At 41.1% G+C, this 18,494-nt stretch overlaps 1 protein-coding gene across 1 annotated transcript; it reads left to right on the top strand.

Annotated features, from left to right (window-relative positions):
* The first annotated feature begins 3,593 nt into the window (after positions 1–3,593).
* On the top strand, positions 3,594–17,807 carry prkcda (protein kinase C, delta a). Its single transcript, XM_072382253.1, has 18 exons — positions 3,594–3,728; positions 6,281–6,410; positions 6,539–6,738; positions 6,812–6,878; positions 7,174–7,330; positions 8,630–8,661; positions 8,874–8,959; positions 9,435–9,564; positions 9,646–9,746; positions 11,240–11,336; positions 11,472–11,602; positions 11,722–11,895; positions 11,967–12,058; positions 15,090–15,152; positions 15,452–15,590; positions 15,706–15,894; positions 16,534–16,662; positions 16,789–17,807. Exons 2-18 carry the CDS (start codon positions 6,302–6,304, stop codon positions 16,945–16,947), a joined length of 2,055 nt encoding a protein of 684 aa, XP_072238354.1. The 5' UTR covers positions 3,594–3,728; positions 6,281–6,301; the 3' UTR covers positions 16,948–17,807.
* The last annotated feature ends 687 nt before the right edge of the window (positions 17,808–18,494 follow it).

Genomic DNA, 18,494 nt, shown 5'->3' with positions numbered 1-18,494 from the left:
TTTTCAAACACTCCCAATGTGCTAATTCACTATGAAAACAAATCATGAGCGGTTTCTATGTGTTCAAAGTGATAAGCTTTCTTTTGCACTGCATCGAGAGCAGTGTCATAATCCAGTCTTTCTTTTACATGACTGCAGGCAGAAGCTATGCAGAGAGAAGAAAATAATCAATCGTTCACACAGCCTACTCAATAAGGTCAAAGGCATTCAGCCCTGTTATGTGCACAGCCCTGGAAACATTACCTACTGTTGCTAAAAAGACTGAAATATGCTCTGAACTGGACTTCCTCCTCCGTGGCTTTTTGCTCATGACCCTATAGCAGCACAATTGTGTGTAACTTGACATTATTTAATCGACACATTCAGCCCCTCAGGGCTGGTCTGAAAAGGCAATGCAATGTTCAAGTATGCAACAATATGGCTTCTCATCTTTCACTCTACTGTGTGGGCAGTATATCACCAGGAGGAAATTATGCAATAGCTGGATGTTTAATAAAAAAAGATTAAGAAATGGCTAAGTCCACTTGACATTGGCTTGACTTTTCTGGGTTTTCACTTTGTGTTTCTCTGCATCCTTCAGAGATGGAGAGAGGGAGGGAAAAAAAGAAGCAGAGAACCTGAAATAATAGAGGGACACACTCTTCTGTCCCACTTTGCAAACTCTTCGCAGCCCATACTGTCAAGTCAATGTTACACCTTTTCCACCTCCTATAAAGCTTTAAATAGCCCACTCTTCCTCAACAGGACAAACTGGGAAGAACGCACAGCCTTCAGCACTCACTGCACTTCAGACAGAACATTTATTATCCCCGTTGCCTAAACAGGGAGTCTGCATTGTGCTTTCCAGCCTCTTGAGAATATTCAGTCATCAACAACTATCTGCAGAAGGGTCCATATAACACTTCTCAGCAGGGCCAGTAGCTGTCATTGAGTGAAGCAACAAAGTCATCTGAGGCTGTTTTTGGAAAACATTAGAAAAAGTAAAATGCCAAATATTTAGGGATCCTACAGCCTAGTTTCTGAGAATTGAAATAGAAGATTGATTTCAAGAGTCCCTCTTCGTTTTACTTTTAAACTTAAGGCTATCTGCTTGTTAGCTTTGCCGAGTGTAAGAGGTGTATGCTGTGGGATACTGCTAACCTGGCTCGATTAACAGCTAATAAATGATGCCCTCTAAAATCTTTATAGCTCACTGATGACTATCTTGGGGTATGCAAAAGACTGTTTCTTGGCTGGGAACAGATGCCAAAAAACCTCTAGAGGCTTCAGGGAGCCACTGCTTCAGTTAAAGACACATGCAGGCGTACAACCTCCATTAAAATCATGAACTCTTGCTTTTTATATTGAGTTTTTATACAGATTTTGCAGTGAAGAAATGCATCAGTTACAGACATAGATGTATTTGTTGACACTTTTTACAAGAATGCCAATAGTTTATAAAAGACAAACACTCCCCCTTTAAAAAGTCATTTTTATTTAGAAGGAATATCAACTAAATTCCTAAGGAAATAGTAGTTGTAGGATCTTGTTGTTAGACAACTGAGTAAAAAAATGCTTAGTGTTTTTATTTATGAGAAATATAAACCTATAGCTGTCAGTGAGTTGCAAATATATAGAAACTTGTGATTTCAGAGTCTGGTTTCACCACCAAGTTCATCAATACCAAGATACAGGCCAAAACCATGATACTTCCTCCAGCATGTTTCCAACAGCGTTTGCATGGTGGAATCCAGCATTTTTCATTCTCCAAACATAATGCATCTGATTTACATGGAGAAAAAAAAGTTCTATTTTGGCCTCGTCTTCCACAAAAGATTTCTCTCACAGCCATCTGCCATGTGCACATGGTATTTGGCAAACAGCAGACAAGCAGTAATGCTCTTTTTGTAAATGCTGTTTTTCTCCCTGCTGCTCTGCCATGCACACCATTGCCTGAGGGATCTCAGACTGTGTACAAATGGACACACAGTCTCTCTGATTTTGGAGTGGTTGAGTTCAAATTCTTCAGACATAATTTTGTAACATTTTTCTTTTGCCTAATTAGCATCAACCACAATAAAAATGTGATCTCTTCAAACCTCTCCTCTGTTCCTGCCATGGCACAGTTGCAGGGACGTGTTGTGGAGCTCAGAGAAGCCGTTCTTAAAATAAAACAGGACGCCCACTCACACCTGATTGCTGTCTCATTGATTGAAAACACCAGACTCTAATTTCAACTTCAAATGTAGCTTTATCCAGGAGGCTTTTGCCATAAATTAAAGACAGACCACCCTTAAAAATTTTTTAACTTTGATTTCTTGTTCTCGGAAGAGCTCAAAAAAACAAAACTTTCTCCCTTTCTTAACCCCATTGGCCCAAATAAAATCTTAAATAATAAAATCATAACCACTCATACTGTAAATTTACATGAAAGCAAACTCTTCCCAAACCATAACCACAACAAATGTATCATCTCATTGCACAGTGTGTTTCACTGTAGATCATCAAGCTCTCTCCCGTCTCTGTGGGTTAGATTTAACATCCGCCTGCTCTCCAGCCTATGCATCCCACAGTGGATCATGACAGTGGTTATGTGTGGATGAGCGTGTGGGTGTGAGTAAGAAGACAAAGGAAAGAAGAACCAGGTTTCTTGAGTTTTGAAGGCGTGTCTGTCAGAGAAGTCTTTATCTCACACACCTATTCCCCACTGTAGACTTCCTGCATCTGCTGAGTCAGAGTCCGCCTCTTATGTGAGGCTTCAAATGCAAGAGGGGAATACCAGCACACCTGTTCCCGGTTAGCCTTTTTTTTTTTTGACACATTCAGTCTTTTATTTACTTACAGCAGCAAATGCAGTTCTTAATCAACTGCGCCTTAAATTACAAGTCATCCTGAAGGAATTTATCATTCTTCATTTAGGTCTTTTTTCACCACAACCAATTTTTCTTTTGTATAATCATATCAAAATAGCTCACTTGGCATAAATCGCCCTCTTCTCTTGCTCATTTGTACACACTTTTGGATGCGTGTGTGAGAGTAAGGGGGTGGATAGAGGCTGGAGACATATAAAGAATATGGATCATTTTGATTGCATGTGCTGCTTTAGAACAAGATAGCACACTTTGGCTGCAGGAGCTAAATGTGCCACCTCCTCACCAGCAAAACCTTTCTGCTCAATCCTCAAAACTACCCCTTCAGCCTACAGTTACAGCCACGTGACTCCACCCCCTGTCACACAAATGCTTCAAGCGCCATGGAAAAAAAAAACTCTTCCCCACATACCAGGATGTTGGCTAATCTAGGGCACATGCACCAGCAATGCAGATGTTTATGAGAAGTAGTGAACTAGGCAGTTTTTTTTCCAGCTCAGGTGATCAACAGGTCTGCAGTGATGAACCAGTACCACCCCTCGGAGACGGGGGTGGAAATAGTGAACAGCTGTATGTTTTAGGGCCTTTGAACAGTGTAAACTCTGTGTAAAAAATATGATAAATTAACTAAAACTACATTTATGTTAATCAGGGCAGCTGGGTGGCACAGAAGCACCCTGCGCGTGTCTGTACGTGAGTGAGTGAGTGTGTGTGCGTGCATACCAGGTAAACGTCACAGCTTGCAGAGGGAGCCACTGCGAGCGCGCGCCACACTTCCTCAATCGACGGAATCACAGAGCGAAAAAAGGAGAGGAGGAAAAAGAGTAACTTTCGTCGGGTTGCGGTGAAAAAGGACCAGCATTGACTTTGCAGGACGAGGTGAGACTGCTATTATTATTGTCTCCAGTTGTACTTTTTGAGAGTTTCCACGTTTTACGGCTTGCAGATTGTTGCTCTAAGACCCCAACAAATGTACCTCTTTCTTCTACTTCGTCTTTCATCCGTTGAAGAACAAACTGTAACGTTAACGCGTTTGCTCACAACCGTTGGAGCTACACTAAACTACTTCTTTGCTGTCTTGTCTGCTGAAAGCAAACTGTTCTTAGTCGTAATGACAGTATGTTGCCACGTGTTCACAAAGACAACATAGTTTTGTTTTGTTTTTGTCATTAACAACTTTTTTTTGAGTCGTTCGTGTTGCTTCTTTTAATGAACTTGAAACGTTGTAGCGGATTCTGTGACCTGCCAAACTTGATGGCGCTACGGGATCAGCTAAGGAGGAGGGAAATATAACAGACATTGACAGGGGAGGTTACAGCAGACTCGCCTCTATGGTGGCAGCCGCTTCACATCTGTCAAAAATACACTACCCGGTCTACACATACAGCAGGTCACCTAACTGTGGGTATCAGCTTAAGTTGCATAACGTGACGCCGTGCCGGCGGTGTAGGATTCCGGTTTGGTCACAGATTATGTAGATACTTTGTACGTGGAGGGTGACGCGAGCAAGTCTGGACAGCATGGGTAAAAAAAAAAAAAACTCAATTATTTTACATAAAGACCTTCAAGCTGCAAGCTGCGGTGTGAGTCAGTTGCAAAGTGACATCTGCGTTCAGCCTACTGACAACCGACCACATCCGTTGTTACCTCAACAAAATCAGACACACTCACTAGAATCCCTCCTTGAAATGTATCGGCGTTAGACCCCAGCCATTTGTGTTGGAAGAGCTCATCAGGCAGCTTGCCATTAGCAGTGAAAATGAAGGTGAATGCAGAAAGGCTGTCTAAACTTGAAACTTTCCAAAGCGGATGACATTGGTAATTTCATTCGGCTGCAGCTTACTACTCAAGCTCCGTCTCGTTGTCTCTCTTTTCCTGTGTCTCCCATGCATCACTTGATTTCAATCAGCACTAATACAACTTTATTATTTCATATTACACCTAGTGTTGTAGTTGATGGTCTTAGAATTGTCTTAAAAAATAACAGTATTCAGTTGTAGGCAGTTTTGATCGTAATTACATTGTCGTTGGGCCTGGACTGTGGGAGTGATAGTGTTAAGTGTTGTAAAGGCAACACCACTCTGTTGCTGCAAAGAAAAACTTATTTTTGTGGGTTGTTTATTAATTAGGATAACAGGAAGTAGACTTTATTGCGGCTTTCTAAGAAGTTTACAAGTTAGAGTATGCTGGTACATCGGGAGGGACGAGTTAATTCAATATGTGGGACAAATTGAAACTGCACATGAACAGTTTGCTTGGCAATCAATCACTACTGCCCTCAGTCACAGTGTTCTTTCATCCATTTATTCCAAAAACCCTGACATCACAGCTAACAGCTGCAGTGAGTGGGTGAACATTGTCGTTCATCACCCTCCCCTCCTTGCACATACTTTTTTCTTGACTTGCTTTACTTTTCCTGTCTCACTGTGGGCGGTTATGGTTTTAGGGATCTGAATACCATCTAGGCCGACCGTGGAGCACAGCGTGCTTGTGTTTGGATTAGCTACGTGTTGAGGCCTGTTCTTCTTTTGAAGTGCAGGCAAACACCTCCACTGTTGCTGCTGCGACCTCTCAGAAAACTAGGCACTGTAAAAGCACGGCGGCAGGGAAGTAAACAAGTTAAGAGGCGCAGTAGTGATGTTAAAGCCGCATGGGCGTTCCTTGCCAACATGTGAGATTAATGGGTATCACCTTTTGAATTGCACATACAGAAACTGGTGGTGCAAAATGTTGTGGTTGTCTCTGTAGCACGTGCAAGCTTATGTAAGCAGCAAATGATGCATACAGTAACTGGTGCCCTGAGCAGAGGTTGTTATCGATTGTTCAGCAGTGTTTTAACACCAGTATATATTTCACCTTTAAAGCACGAGGGATGCAGCTATCTTTTAGTGTAACCTCTTTATCGCTGGCCAAACTGGAAGACATGTGCGTAATACAGAATACATGTCTTTATTATCATTGCTCTTTCAGTTTATTCATGTGTCCATCAGCCAGTTTTGAGGATGAATAAAGAAAGCCTGCAACAGTCCTCCACACTAAAACAGGTGTTGCTGACAAAATAGTTGAAACCTTTTTTGGGTGTGACTCAAGTTCAGCAGAGCTTGTTTTGTCACTGCTGACACAGCCATCTACTGTTTTGTGTGTGGTTGCAAGGGTGTCTTGCTGCGTAACAGAGATAGGAAGGTGTTGAATCTGTTCCTCTGACATTAACTAAAGGAGTGCTACCTTATCTTCTTTTTCTGTTCATTTTTGGGCTTGCAGTGCATATATGTCAGATGTGACCTAACAGTTTTGCCGCATGGGATTATGAAACGTGTGCAGTATGAAAACTGGACAAAAGACTGACTATAAATGTGTGTGTAAACAAATGGTATTTTGTAACAGATGAATGCGACCAGGATAAGACCGTGTTTATCCATCTTTTCGAACAGGTGACCCTGGTACTCGTCGCCATGGCTCCTTTTTTGAGGATCGCCTTTAACTCGTACGACTTGGGTATTCTGCCTCCACCGGCTGACACACCCTTCTGTGCAATCAAGATGAAGGAAGCTTTGACAACCGGTGAGAATATTGTGTTGCACCAGTTGTCCTCTCATTTACAGAAGTTGCCATTTCTGTAAACCAAGTTGTCACGGCTTCTCATTTCCTGTCCTTAAACACCAACAGATGTTTTTTGTACTTCCCCACAGAACGAGGTAAGACGCTGGTTCAGAGGAAACCGACCATGTACCCTGCCTGGAAATCCAGTTTTGATGCACACATCTATGAGGGTCGTGTGCTTGAGGTCTTGCTGATGAAAACGGCAGAGGAGCCTCTGGCTGAGGTCTCGGTCGGTGTTTCTGTCCTTGCAGAGCGCTGCAAGAAAGCCAATGGACGGGCTGAATTCTGGGTAGGACATGAAATATTATCTGTGCCTTAGTCTGAGGGTCTTGTTTGACTGGTTTTGTGCGTTTTGTGTTCAGGTGGATCTTCATCCCTCTGGGAAGGTGATGATGGCGGTGCAGTATTTTTTGGAGGGTGTGGATACAGGTGAAATGAAACAATGTTCTGTCTTTTCTGACCTTTTCAACTTGTAGGTTTCTTACATATAATGCCTCAGGTTATCAATTTAAACATGACCAGAAGAGCATCCTTCTCATTCTCAAATAGAGAAACTTGACAGCTACTTACCCTTGCTTTCCCTTTGATAATGTATCTGATTCTTCCCAAGCTCTGACATGACATCACTGAGGCTATGAATTTGTAACTGTGTATTGACCTTTTGCTTTTCCTCTAAAGTGTTGCACAATGTCTAATGTTTTTTTTTTTTCTCTGTATCTTGAAGAGAGTAAGCAGGCTGGGAAGGAGGAAGAGGCTCCAACCCTGAACCGTAGACGAGGAGCCATAAAGCAGGCCAAGATCCACTTCATAAAGAACCATGAGTTCATCGCCACCTTCTTCCGGCAGCCCACTTTCTGCTCTGTGTGCAGAGAATTTGTCTGGTCAGTCCGGTCTACACTTCGGTCCTGTAAACACACCTTCAGAATCATCCAGTGATATTAAAAAACCTTGTGTGTAGCACCTTCCTGATATGTGAAAACATTCAGCGCTCTCTGAGAGTGCGATTTCTGACATTTTATGATACACTCTGTCAAGACTGTATGTCAGATGGTCAGGGAACATTGCCGACTGCCCCCTTTTATTGAACGCTTTGGGATTTCTTCTTTTTTTTCGTATCAAAATCTATTTGTGACAATTTCAATGCAAACAGTGAAGTGAAGCATAGAGGGATGAACTGAAGAAGTGTGCTGTTATCTCCGATTAAAAGAAAGGGGAACAACCATCTAACCACCTTGTTTTCCTGAAGTTGGTGGGCCGTGACTCTGGTTCTGAGAGCATAAAGGGATCCTTTAAAGACTGATTTCCTGTATGTTAATGATAAAACCCAGAGAATGTATCTTTTGATAGCTGCAGATATCAGTTTTCTGCTTTGATCACCAGTTTAATGTCACTGAGGGAAGGATTGGCGTGATCTACCTCAACAAAATCTTTTCCTGGTTGACCAGCAGTTACATTTTACTGCAAAGAGTCAAATGTTTGTTCTTGGTTTCCCACACAGTGTTGGCTGTATGTAATTCTTTGATTCAGCCTCACACAGCACTTACACACACACACACACAGACAGACACACACACACACGTTATATCTGTCCCTCCCCTCTAATTCCACACACACCAAATCAATATTGATCATGGACACACTTTCAACTAGATTTTTTGACTTTTTCAGATACTTTGGGCATTTTTTCTTTTAAAGTAAAGCACCTACGGAAAAATGAAGCTACGTTTTATTAAAAACCTCTAAGACAGTCCCTCTCAGCTGCTTTCGGCTTCGTGCTAAGGGAAGGAGAACTTGTATTGCTTTGTTATGTAATGCTCATGCGGGTGTGCGGCAGCTAATTGGACCAAATAGATATAGCAGATGTCTGCTCGACCTCAGTCTGTTCAGCGGGCGGCAGATATGAACGTGAGGGAGAGAAGAATTAAGGTGTTCTGTCTTTTCCAATGTATTAACAATATGTGAAAATATTAACGTCGATTTAAAAACTACACGGTGAGGTACCCACACTTGGCCTAATTAACCAGCCAATGAAAGTTTGTCCCACTCAGAACGTTAGTGTTGGTTATTGCTAATAAATGCCTGTGGGGTGGCTGGGCAGCCCTCTTATACTTCATCAAGTAATTGATCAGAATGTTTTTCACGTGATGATCAACTCCTTTCTATCTCTTTGTCTCTCACAGGGGACTCAACAAGCAAGGCTATAAATGCAGACGTAAGTGTTCAACGATGAAAGGCAAAAACAGTGCTTTGTGCGAAATTTGAAACAGCTGGACAAATATATTGGTGGTATATACTGTACGGTGTACCAGAGCCTGAGAAGAAATACCTCTTCACTTTTTTGCTACCATTGTGTGTATGAAGAACACACAAGCAGTGAATCAAAGTAAATCACTTTAAAATTTGCTTCTTTTTTTTTTTTTGCAGAATGCAATGCGGCCATCCACAAGAAATGCATAGACAAAATCATCGGCAGATGTACTGGTACTGCAGCCAACAGTCGGGATACTGTGGTATGCAACACTCCTTTCTACAGCACACCATGTGCTTTGAGGGTTGTCAGTATGTCTCAAGTTCAGTCTTTGGTTGTCAGCTCTTTGTGGGCTCTTCTTGCTGTCTTTGCTTTATCCCTTCTTAGCAGTGGTCGTTACGTCAGATCATCTTGTGTTGCTGAGTCAGAATACATTGACAGATAGCGCTTTGCATTCATTTAAGTTCTTTGTATTGACTGCCGATATTGATGGATAGAGGAGAATATTTCAACTGACCTAAATGTAAGACGCAAAGAGGAACGATCGTGCACCTCTTAAATTAAACTTGGGAACGACTTGTAATCAGCACTGTGGACACTTCTGACTGATTAAACTAAGTGAGGGCAAAACAAGACAAATCCTCCTCTGAAAGGAAGATAACACAGGAGCCTTGCTGCTACAGAACCAGCCTGCCTTTAGTTGTCCATGGAGGTGATTCGTCTCTTTGTTCCCATAGTTCCAGAAGGAGCGGTTTAAAATTGACATGCCACACCGTTTCAAGACCAACAACTACATGAGTCCCACCTTCTGCGACCACTGTGGAAGCCTGCTGTGGGGCCTGGTCAAACAGGGCCTGAAGTGTGAAGGTAGATTGCAGATGTATGTAATCGAACAGGTGGCTACTGGTGTAAGTGTGCTTTGACATATTTGTTTTGTTCCTTTCTTAGATTGTGCCATGAACGTTCATCACAAGTGTCAAGATAAAGTAGCCAACCTTTGTGGTATCAATCAGAAACTACTAGCCGAAGCACTGACACAAGTCAGTCAGGTGAGTGAACTGCTCGGTCAAATCACACGTCTTTGTTTAAGTCAAAGTAAAGTGGAAAAAACTGAAATGACAAATCTCTTAAGTATCATGCAACCTATGTAAATCTCTTTAAGACTCTATCGATCTATCTATCGATCTATATATATATATATGTGTGCCTGAAGTTGATTTTAATCTTTTTAAGAATATTTATACCTACAAAACTGCATTGTTTTCTCTTCAGGGCTTATTTGTCTGGAGGTGAGTCTAAAGTTTAGTTCCACTAATTTAGATGTTGTCCAAGAGTGTTTCCGAACTATCGTGTGTCAAAAAAAAAGATAACAACGGGGGGGGGGGGGGGGATGCCAATCAAAACATCCTCACACATACATATTTGCATGATATTGCTCTGCTCAGGTGAATTTGAAAATTCATGGAAGTATTTACATCAGTGGAAATCAAGCTGCATGGAATTTTGTTTTGACTGGAAAACAAATGCAGGCATGACATTGCACGACAGATCTCAAAAGCCCTTCCTTCCTGCGGCCAAAAATTCACTAACATCTGCTAACATCTGGCTTTTGAGTGTAATGTGAGATGTTTGATTGGCATTTAGGCCCACCTCAAATAACACAGCAGTCGTTGTGGGTATTTATCAGTTTCGGCTCCCATCTGCATTGATGGGGGAAAGGCACACACAATATTTTCACTGAGGATGCTGCTCTTGGGGCGGCAGGAGGAGGCACAGCTCCGTAATTCTTTTCACAAATACATGTGTGACTATAGAGCCCCACGTGGAAGCTCTGAAACTGACTGCAACAGCTGGTGGCTGGCAAAATATGAGATTGTTTGATTTAACCTGTCTGCAAACCGCTGGCAGTGCATTCTTAGTCATGCCGTGCAGACAGACGCCTGCGGTCCAGCGAGGGATGATAAACAAGTCTAATTATCTAAGAAAGTATTGATTATCAGGGACTGTTGTTCAATGCAGCCTCGAGGCTATAGTGTAATGCCATCCCATCACCTCGTTGTACTTACAGCCTTGTCCTCTGGGAGGTAGTTTTAGTTACAGGAACCATTCTGAATACACTCTAGGTCTCAGAGCGCTGAGGATAATAAGCTACCGCTGAAGTGGGAAGGGATGAATATTTGGTGTAAAAAAGGCTAAAGAGACCTTGAGAAAGATCTTTACTAGACATGTTGAAAGCATCAACATTTCTTTGATCATTTTTGACTAACCATATTCCCAACTGTGTTACCTTCACTGGCCGGACTTTGTTCCTATAATTGTTTTAACAATAAACCCAGTCTTTAATCAGACAGTTTCACACAACACATTGTTTTGTAATCTCATTATAACAAGTTCCTTTTCCACTTGGGACTTTAAAGGAAAGACTATTTGTTGATCCTGACAGTTACATTTCAGTGTTGTTGGTTGTGTATGGACAGATTGCTCAGTGTGACATTTGATCTTTGTGCTCTTTCTTCTTTTATTTATTTATGTCTGTCATCAGAAATCATCCACTCGCCGTTCAGATCCGAACCTGACGAATCTGCCCGATATTGGAGTATATGACGAAGTGAACAAACTTGCTGGACTTGACATTAATGGTCAGTGAGCAATTTTCTATGTGTGCACTTTCTTGCACTTAATTCGTATAGGCTATGTATGAGATAATAAAGCAAGATTTAAAGTAATTATGTGCATCAGTAATTGCTATGTCTGGTAATGTGTTTGTCCATTAGATGGGCCTACTTATGGCAGACTGTGGGAAGGATCCAGCCCACGGCCACAGTCTCGCATTACCCATCTGACCCGCATCAACGTAGACAACTTCATCTTCCACAAGGTGTTAGGAAAAGGCAGCTTTGGCAAGGTACCCTCGTGCTTTTTGTAACTACAATGAAAACTGTGAGCATCTGAGAACCTTCTATCAAACAGTGAGCTGCAGCATATATGCATGCGTTTGTCCACAATTGTCTCTCCTCTTTGTAGGTTCTCCTGGCAGAGCTGAAGGGGTGTGGGGAGTATTTCGCAGTGAAGGCTCTGAAGAAAGATGTTGTGCTGATGGATGACGACGTGGAGTGCACTATGGTTGAGAAGAGAGTTTTGGCTTTAGCCTGGGAAAACCCCTTCCTCACACACCTTTATTCCACCTTCCAGACAAAGGTGCTCCCTGTCCACTCGGCAGCATTGACTGGAATTGTGTGAGAGATGCTAAAAGTGAATTCTCTCTGCAGGAGCATCTGTTCTTTGTGATGGAGTATCTGAATGGCGGTGACCTGATGTTTCATATTCAGGAGAAAGGGCGTTTTGAGCTCTACAGAGCCACGTGAGTCACCCCTGCCATCTTTGCTGAGCACTCGCATGCTCATGTGCCTGCTCGGGAACTCAGACACACAGAATCAATGAGTTGACTGAGAGGTGGTTCTTGTAAAGAACAGAACATGCTTACTCTTTCTTTTTTCCCCCCCATCATGTTTTTTTTCCTTGTACATAATGTACTGAAGTTAGATGCACTAAAGGCTGGCTGGTATCCATTAGCTCTTGTTCAATACAGACGGGCCTTGTAAGGAGAGAAAAACTCTTAGTGCCTGTGTGCTGTTGTGTGTTTATGGGGAGGTATCAGCTACTGCCTCCCACCTCTTTTCACACTATGGGAATCCCTCCAGAAAATCAATGGCAAGCTGGCAAAAGAAAGTGCGGCGGCACCTCAACCTACAACTGACGTTTGATAAAGTTTCCCGTTAATTACATCGCTAACATTTCTTTATCAGGTGCTGTGAAACGCAAATCAAGGTTAGAAGAGACAGATGGAAAAGTCATTTTTGTTTTGTGTGTGTGACGTGCGTGTGTGTTGGCAAGAGGAAAACACACAATGTAGGCTTCTGTGTTTTGATTTGAAAAAAAAAAAATGAAAACATTAATGTAGGTTTTACCCTCAAAGTTTCAAAAGGCCATTTAAGAAAACAGCCAACATACCAGGCGCTATTGGTACAAGAATGTTTATTGTACATGCTATATGTTCATCTATTGTAGATGAGGCAGGGTTTGTCTGTCCTCTGCCCATAGCTCTGATGTGATTTTTGTATGGACTGATTCGCTTTCGCCTCACATTTGGAATCGTACATGCTTAATTCAGTTAAGAAGCCTATCCCGGCTGCCATTGGGGTGAGAGGCAGCATACACCCTGGGCAGGTTGCTAGTACCTCACAAGGCCAACACAGAAATGTTCAGACTCACTCCTCGTCAATTTGGAATCGCAAAATTAATCTAAGTTGCATGTTTTTGGACGGTGGGAGGAAACCAGAGTACCCAGAGAGAGCCCATGCATGCTTGGGTAAAACGTGCAAACACCACGCAGAAAGACCCCCGTTGGGATTCAAGCCAGGGACTCTCTTGCTGTGAGGCGACGGTGCTAACAGCCACACGTTCTCGCAGCCTGTAATCAGACCTTTTGTTTTTTTACTTCCGCCTTTGCTTTGGACCTGCAGAGCCGATCGCTTGTTACTTTTTTCATTCGTCACTTTTTGTTCTGGTTAACTGCCTTGCTTCACTGATAAGTGACTCATATTCACATGTGGCAAAATTGTACTTCTTCTTTGTCCTCGCTGTCATTGTTATGTCTATTTAGTTGAATGACTAATTAGGGGAGTGCCAGCAACCAGTCAAAGCTTAAAAGGGAGTAAAAAATCAGGCTCATCCATCTGTTTACAGTTTCACAAGGACTGAGATTTATGAAAGTGAACCATTCGTGTACAAGACTATAAAACTATCCAAAACAATGTGCAGGCACAGTTTTCCTTTGTGCGTATAAACAGTTTTGGTTATTAAACTACATGGAATTTTATGCGTCTGCCTCCCCGTGTGCGCAGTCACTGCTCTAAGAGTGCCATCGCATCTCATGTAATTAAACCATTGTATGTGTCTTGGACTCATTAGATAACAGAAGTAATTCTCTACTTTGTAAACACCGATACCTGATCTTGTGTTGGCAAATACTCCTCAGTCAGTGACTGTATTCATCCTAGATAGTTTATCCTCACCGAGTAAGACAGAGGGCTTCATACAATGCATTCATTTATGTGTTTGCACATGTATTTCTGCACTGCGCCTTCTTAGGATTTTATAATGCCGGAAAGTAGACAGTTGACCTAAACCTACCTAACCTAAACATTTTTTAAACTAACTTGAAATTATGGTAGCTGAAGCACCCAGCTTGTGTTAAGATATATGCCTATATTAGTCCAAAAACACTTAATTCATAAATGATGTATGTGGAGTATTGCTGTGTCAGATGCACCTGTTGCAATTTCCAAACAATATGTAGCCGCACTCTTCTTTTCTCTACATCTTGTTAATATACAGTAAACAACTGCAAGTCACTCAGAAATCATTTTCTGGAAGGAGATTTGAGTTGCTTTGATAAGTTTGAACTCTTTCCGCTTGTTTTTCTAGTTCTCTGTGACACTGCATCCTGATAGGTAGAAACCTACTGATAACACAAATTATCTCTATATGAAATTTCTGCTGTGCATTTTTTTTTTTTCTACGAGTTGCAGTGCACCAGTAGCTGAAACTCCATTCCTTATGTATGATGACAACTGTCCTATTTTTTTAGCAGCAGTTTTGTCTCTGTTCCATACATCGTTTTGTTGTGTGTTGCTGCACAAGCTGCCACACAAAAGGAGAGTATCTCTTGTAACTGGTTATGCAACATTTTTTCCTTTGGCAGGGACTGAACTTGAGAGTTTTAGATGACCTCTCTGCCAACACAAAGTAGATACTGCTGATCTGTTAAACCATTAAAGAGAGTCCAGTCTGTCATTTCTCACATAGTTTTACTGGGCTCACTTCTACCTGACATACACAAACTAGACTTCATTTGACATTCTTTTTTGTTTTGTTGTATATACAGGTTTTGCTTTCTTGTTACATGAGAGCTACGCTTGTGATTAATGAAGTTCAGCGAGACATGTTGAGCAGCTAACCAGATTGTTTATTCAGCCATTTACAGTGAATGACCAGGAAGGGTTTTAGACTGACGGTTGCTCTGTCTGCTTTCAGCACTCAATCGTTTTACCTGACACATGGTAAGGGAAGCAGGTCAGGAATAGGCTAATCTTTCGGCTTACAGAAGCTCTTGGGTTTCACATTATGAGAGCGTTATTCACTTGTCTCAGACTCCATACAAATGTCCTCCTCAATAATTCAGGTCTACGCTGAAACAAGTCTTCAGTGACACCAGCATTCAGCTGCCAACTCGTGAGATATGTATTGAGATAGCCAGAGAGCAGACGTGCAGCTTCTCTGTCAGAGATGGATGCCTGACATCTGTCTGTCTCTGTCATCTGTTCTTCCAGGTTCTACTCTGCTGAGATCATTTGTGGTCTTCAGTTCTTGCATTCCAAAGGCATCATCTACAGGTCAGAACAAAAATATAATGTACATTCAATTGTACGCTACATAAACACTATCTTTATCACACTTTTTTTATATATATATATACACACCTGCAGCTGCTTGTTGAATGTGAAAATGAACATTCAGAGAGTCTAAAATTTGCCTGGTTAGGTGATCCCACACATTTTGACACCTGTATGCTGAACAGTGACTGTAAAGAAAACTGTGAATGTGGGTGCTGCTCAGAACTGCAAACTTACTATCTTATTATATCCAAATCTCCCATTTATTTACAATATTCCTCCCACTGTTTTGTTTCCAGGGATCTTAAGTTGGACAACGTGATGCTGGATCACGAGGGGCACATAAAAATCGCCGACTTTGGCATGTGCAAGGAGAACTTGTTTGGAGAAGATCGCGCCACAACTTTCTGCGGTACTCCTGACTACATTGCTCCAGAGGTATAGTGCTTCAAAGTCAGAATTGCTTCCCCCTGATTTTGTTTTTTATCACTTTGCATGCAAACATGTCCAAGTGCTTGTGTAAAATGTTTCTTATTCTTATGTTCAAACACAGATCCTGCTGGGACAGAAATACTCATTCTCGGTGGACTGGTGGTCATTTGGGGTGTTGCTGTATGAGATGCTGATTGGTCAGTCGCCTTTTCACGGAGATGACGAGGATGAGTTGTTCGAGTCCATCCGTATGGACACTCCCCACTACCCCCGCTGGATCAACAAGGAGGCCAAAGACCTGCTTGAGCGGGTTTGTGTTGTTTCCCTCTCCCCAGTTGTGTATATTGTTTGGAACAAATTGAAATCCCACACGTATTATCGAAATGCAAACTGCCCATAAACTCAAAGAACAGGTCTGCAATAATTACATTTTCAAAAGAGCATGCATAGAGAAAGGCATCTTTTAGAGATGTGTGTTGTTCTGATAAGTCCAACTTCAGTCTACAAGGATCTGATGTTGAAAGGTTTGTGTGGGGAAAGAAGAAGAAATCAAAGGAGTGTGGATTTGGAGGCAAATCAATAGTAAATTTAAACATTTTAATTGAGAAATTTAGTCATGCCACTGTATATCCAGATATGCATTTGTGTTTTTTTTTAACTGTATAGCTATTGTTTTGCTATTCAAAATTTACTGACACGTTTTTAAGTATAGCTACGAAGACCTCTTAGAGCCACTCTACATATGTCGTAATAGGACATCATTTCCGTTTCAAGTATTTATTTCCATGGTTTCTTAATTCATTGTTTAAATTTGAGTATTTAATTCTTTAATAACTTGATCAAATGAATATAAACCCAACTGGATAAAGGCAATGTCTACGGTGGACATGTTTGAGATGTAATGGGGCATATTCTTTATTTAATCTTTCCTGGCTTTGCTTCCCTGCAGTTGTTTGAGAGAGACCCCACAAGGAGGCTAGGAGTTGTGGGGAATATCAAGTCGCACTCCTTCTTCAAGACCATTCCCTGGCAGGCCCTGGAGAGGAAAGAGGTTGAACCCCCCTTCAAACCCAAAGTGGTATGCTCCATTCCTGTCACTGAGCACTGAAACTATTGGTCATGTCCATGCATGTCTCTAATCATGTGATTGCCACTGTTTTACCATTTTTTTTTTTTGCTGAGATTTGTTTGTTCTCAATCACAGAAAGCACCAAATGACTGCAGTAACTTTGATCGGGAGTTCCTCAGTGAGAAGCCGCGGCTCTCCCACAGCGATAAGAACTTCATAGATTCCATGGACCAGTCTGCATTTGCAGGGTTTTCCTTCATAAACCCTGAGATGGAGCACCTTTTAGAAAAGTGATTGTTGTAACGCTAGTCTGACTCAGGAGATCTTCCTGTGGACAGTTCGCATACTCACAGATGAATCAGCTGTTCCTCAGTCAGTATTTGTGTAACTTCATTTTAAGCACAACCAATTCTCTTTGGGTACGTATAGACGTAGAAACATGTATTGTATATATTGATGTCATTGTGTTTGTGTGCATGCTCATTTGTGGAGGTTGTGAAAACCTGTATGAGTAATAATATTATGGTGGGAGGCTGAAAATCCTTACATTCCGCCAGACATCACTGCTATCATTTGCAGCCATTTTTTTGTCCCTTTTACATGCAGTTTAACTCTGTTTGGCATAGAAAATCATGAGGGGGGAAATCTATGAATAAACTATATTGTGTAGAATAAACTGTACTTCAAGTGTAGTTTGATTATGTAAATGAGATGACTGCATGCGTATAAGTCAGAACAACAATAACATGTCTATTTTCAAAGTATAGATTAATTTTATCCATTGAATCATCTGAATTCCTGCGTTTGACTTGATAAATCTGAAGAACTGTAACAGTACTAAGAAGATGTGGTTGTATGGTTAGCTGAACACATAAAGATCAAATCTAAACATCTACAGCTTTTTTTTTCAGTTGTATAGAAAGGTCCTGTCTGTAGATTAGGGGATACTGAATGTAGCTGAAGAGTTCAGTAGTGTTATATAAGTGTTTTAACTGAGAGGAACATTTTTGAAATGCTGTACATTAACATTGTAGATGTATATTGTTGTAACATGTATATTGGCTCATTGAGGATGTACTTTTTATTTTAGTTGGTTTTTTACTGTCTCCATATTTTACATCTGATTAAAAAAAACAAAAAACATCAACTCCCAACCCTGTGCTCCTTTTTTTAATGTTCTGTTATTCAAGAATCTTTACTTTAATCTCAACAGTTTAAATACTCAAATTGTGGAACAACAAAAACAGACTGAGACCGTATCAGTGGGGATGGGCTTATGCATTGGATTTCTGCTCATTTTAAATTTAATCTCTTAGGATTTTGTACTTTATATTTGACTTTGTTTATAGTACCTTTTTAGGACATTTTGATAGAGCTCTTTCAAAGTGAACAGATAATGTGGATCCACAAATGAGTCAAAACTTTCTACTGATGAAATGCCATAGGAAACGGATGCTTTTTATATACTCAATCGTTTATTTTGACAAAGTTAACTAAATTCAGGAAACTTATCTGGTAGAGATGCAAGAATGCTCATTGTTGGTAGGCCATTTTCATTAAATGAGTGCCACTTAATTGCAAATCAATTATTTTTCGAGATTTGTTTTGTATGTGTTACTTAAGAAAGTGGAATTTAATCATGGTTAACTACTATACTGTAAAACATTTGAATATTTCATAGAGAGAGTATTTCTCAATGTAAAAGACATCTGTAGTATAATCAGGACCAGTCGCCTGCCATATATTATCCAAAGTAGAGTTACGCCCTCTGGCTGCGCCACTGTGGATAAAATATTATTTGACGTCATCGCGCAACGTGTCTCCGTACAGTGTGTACGGAA

Source organism: Leuresthes tenuis, unplaced genomic scaffold (assembly GCF_036924035.1).
Source record: "Leuresthes tenuis unplaced genomic scaffold, fLeuTen1.0.hap1 SCAF_3, whole genome shotgun sequence".
In the NCBI taxonomy this organism is placed as follows: Eukaryota; Metazoa; Chordata; class Actinopteri; order Atheriniformes; family Atherinopsidae; genus Leuresthes; species Leuresthes tenuis.
The sequence above is the reverse complement of the archived record's forward strand: the minus strand, read 5'-3'. Positions and strand labels throughout refer to the sequence as shown.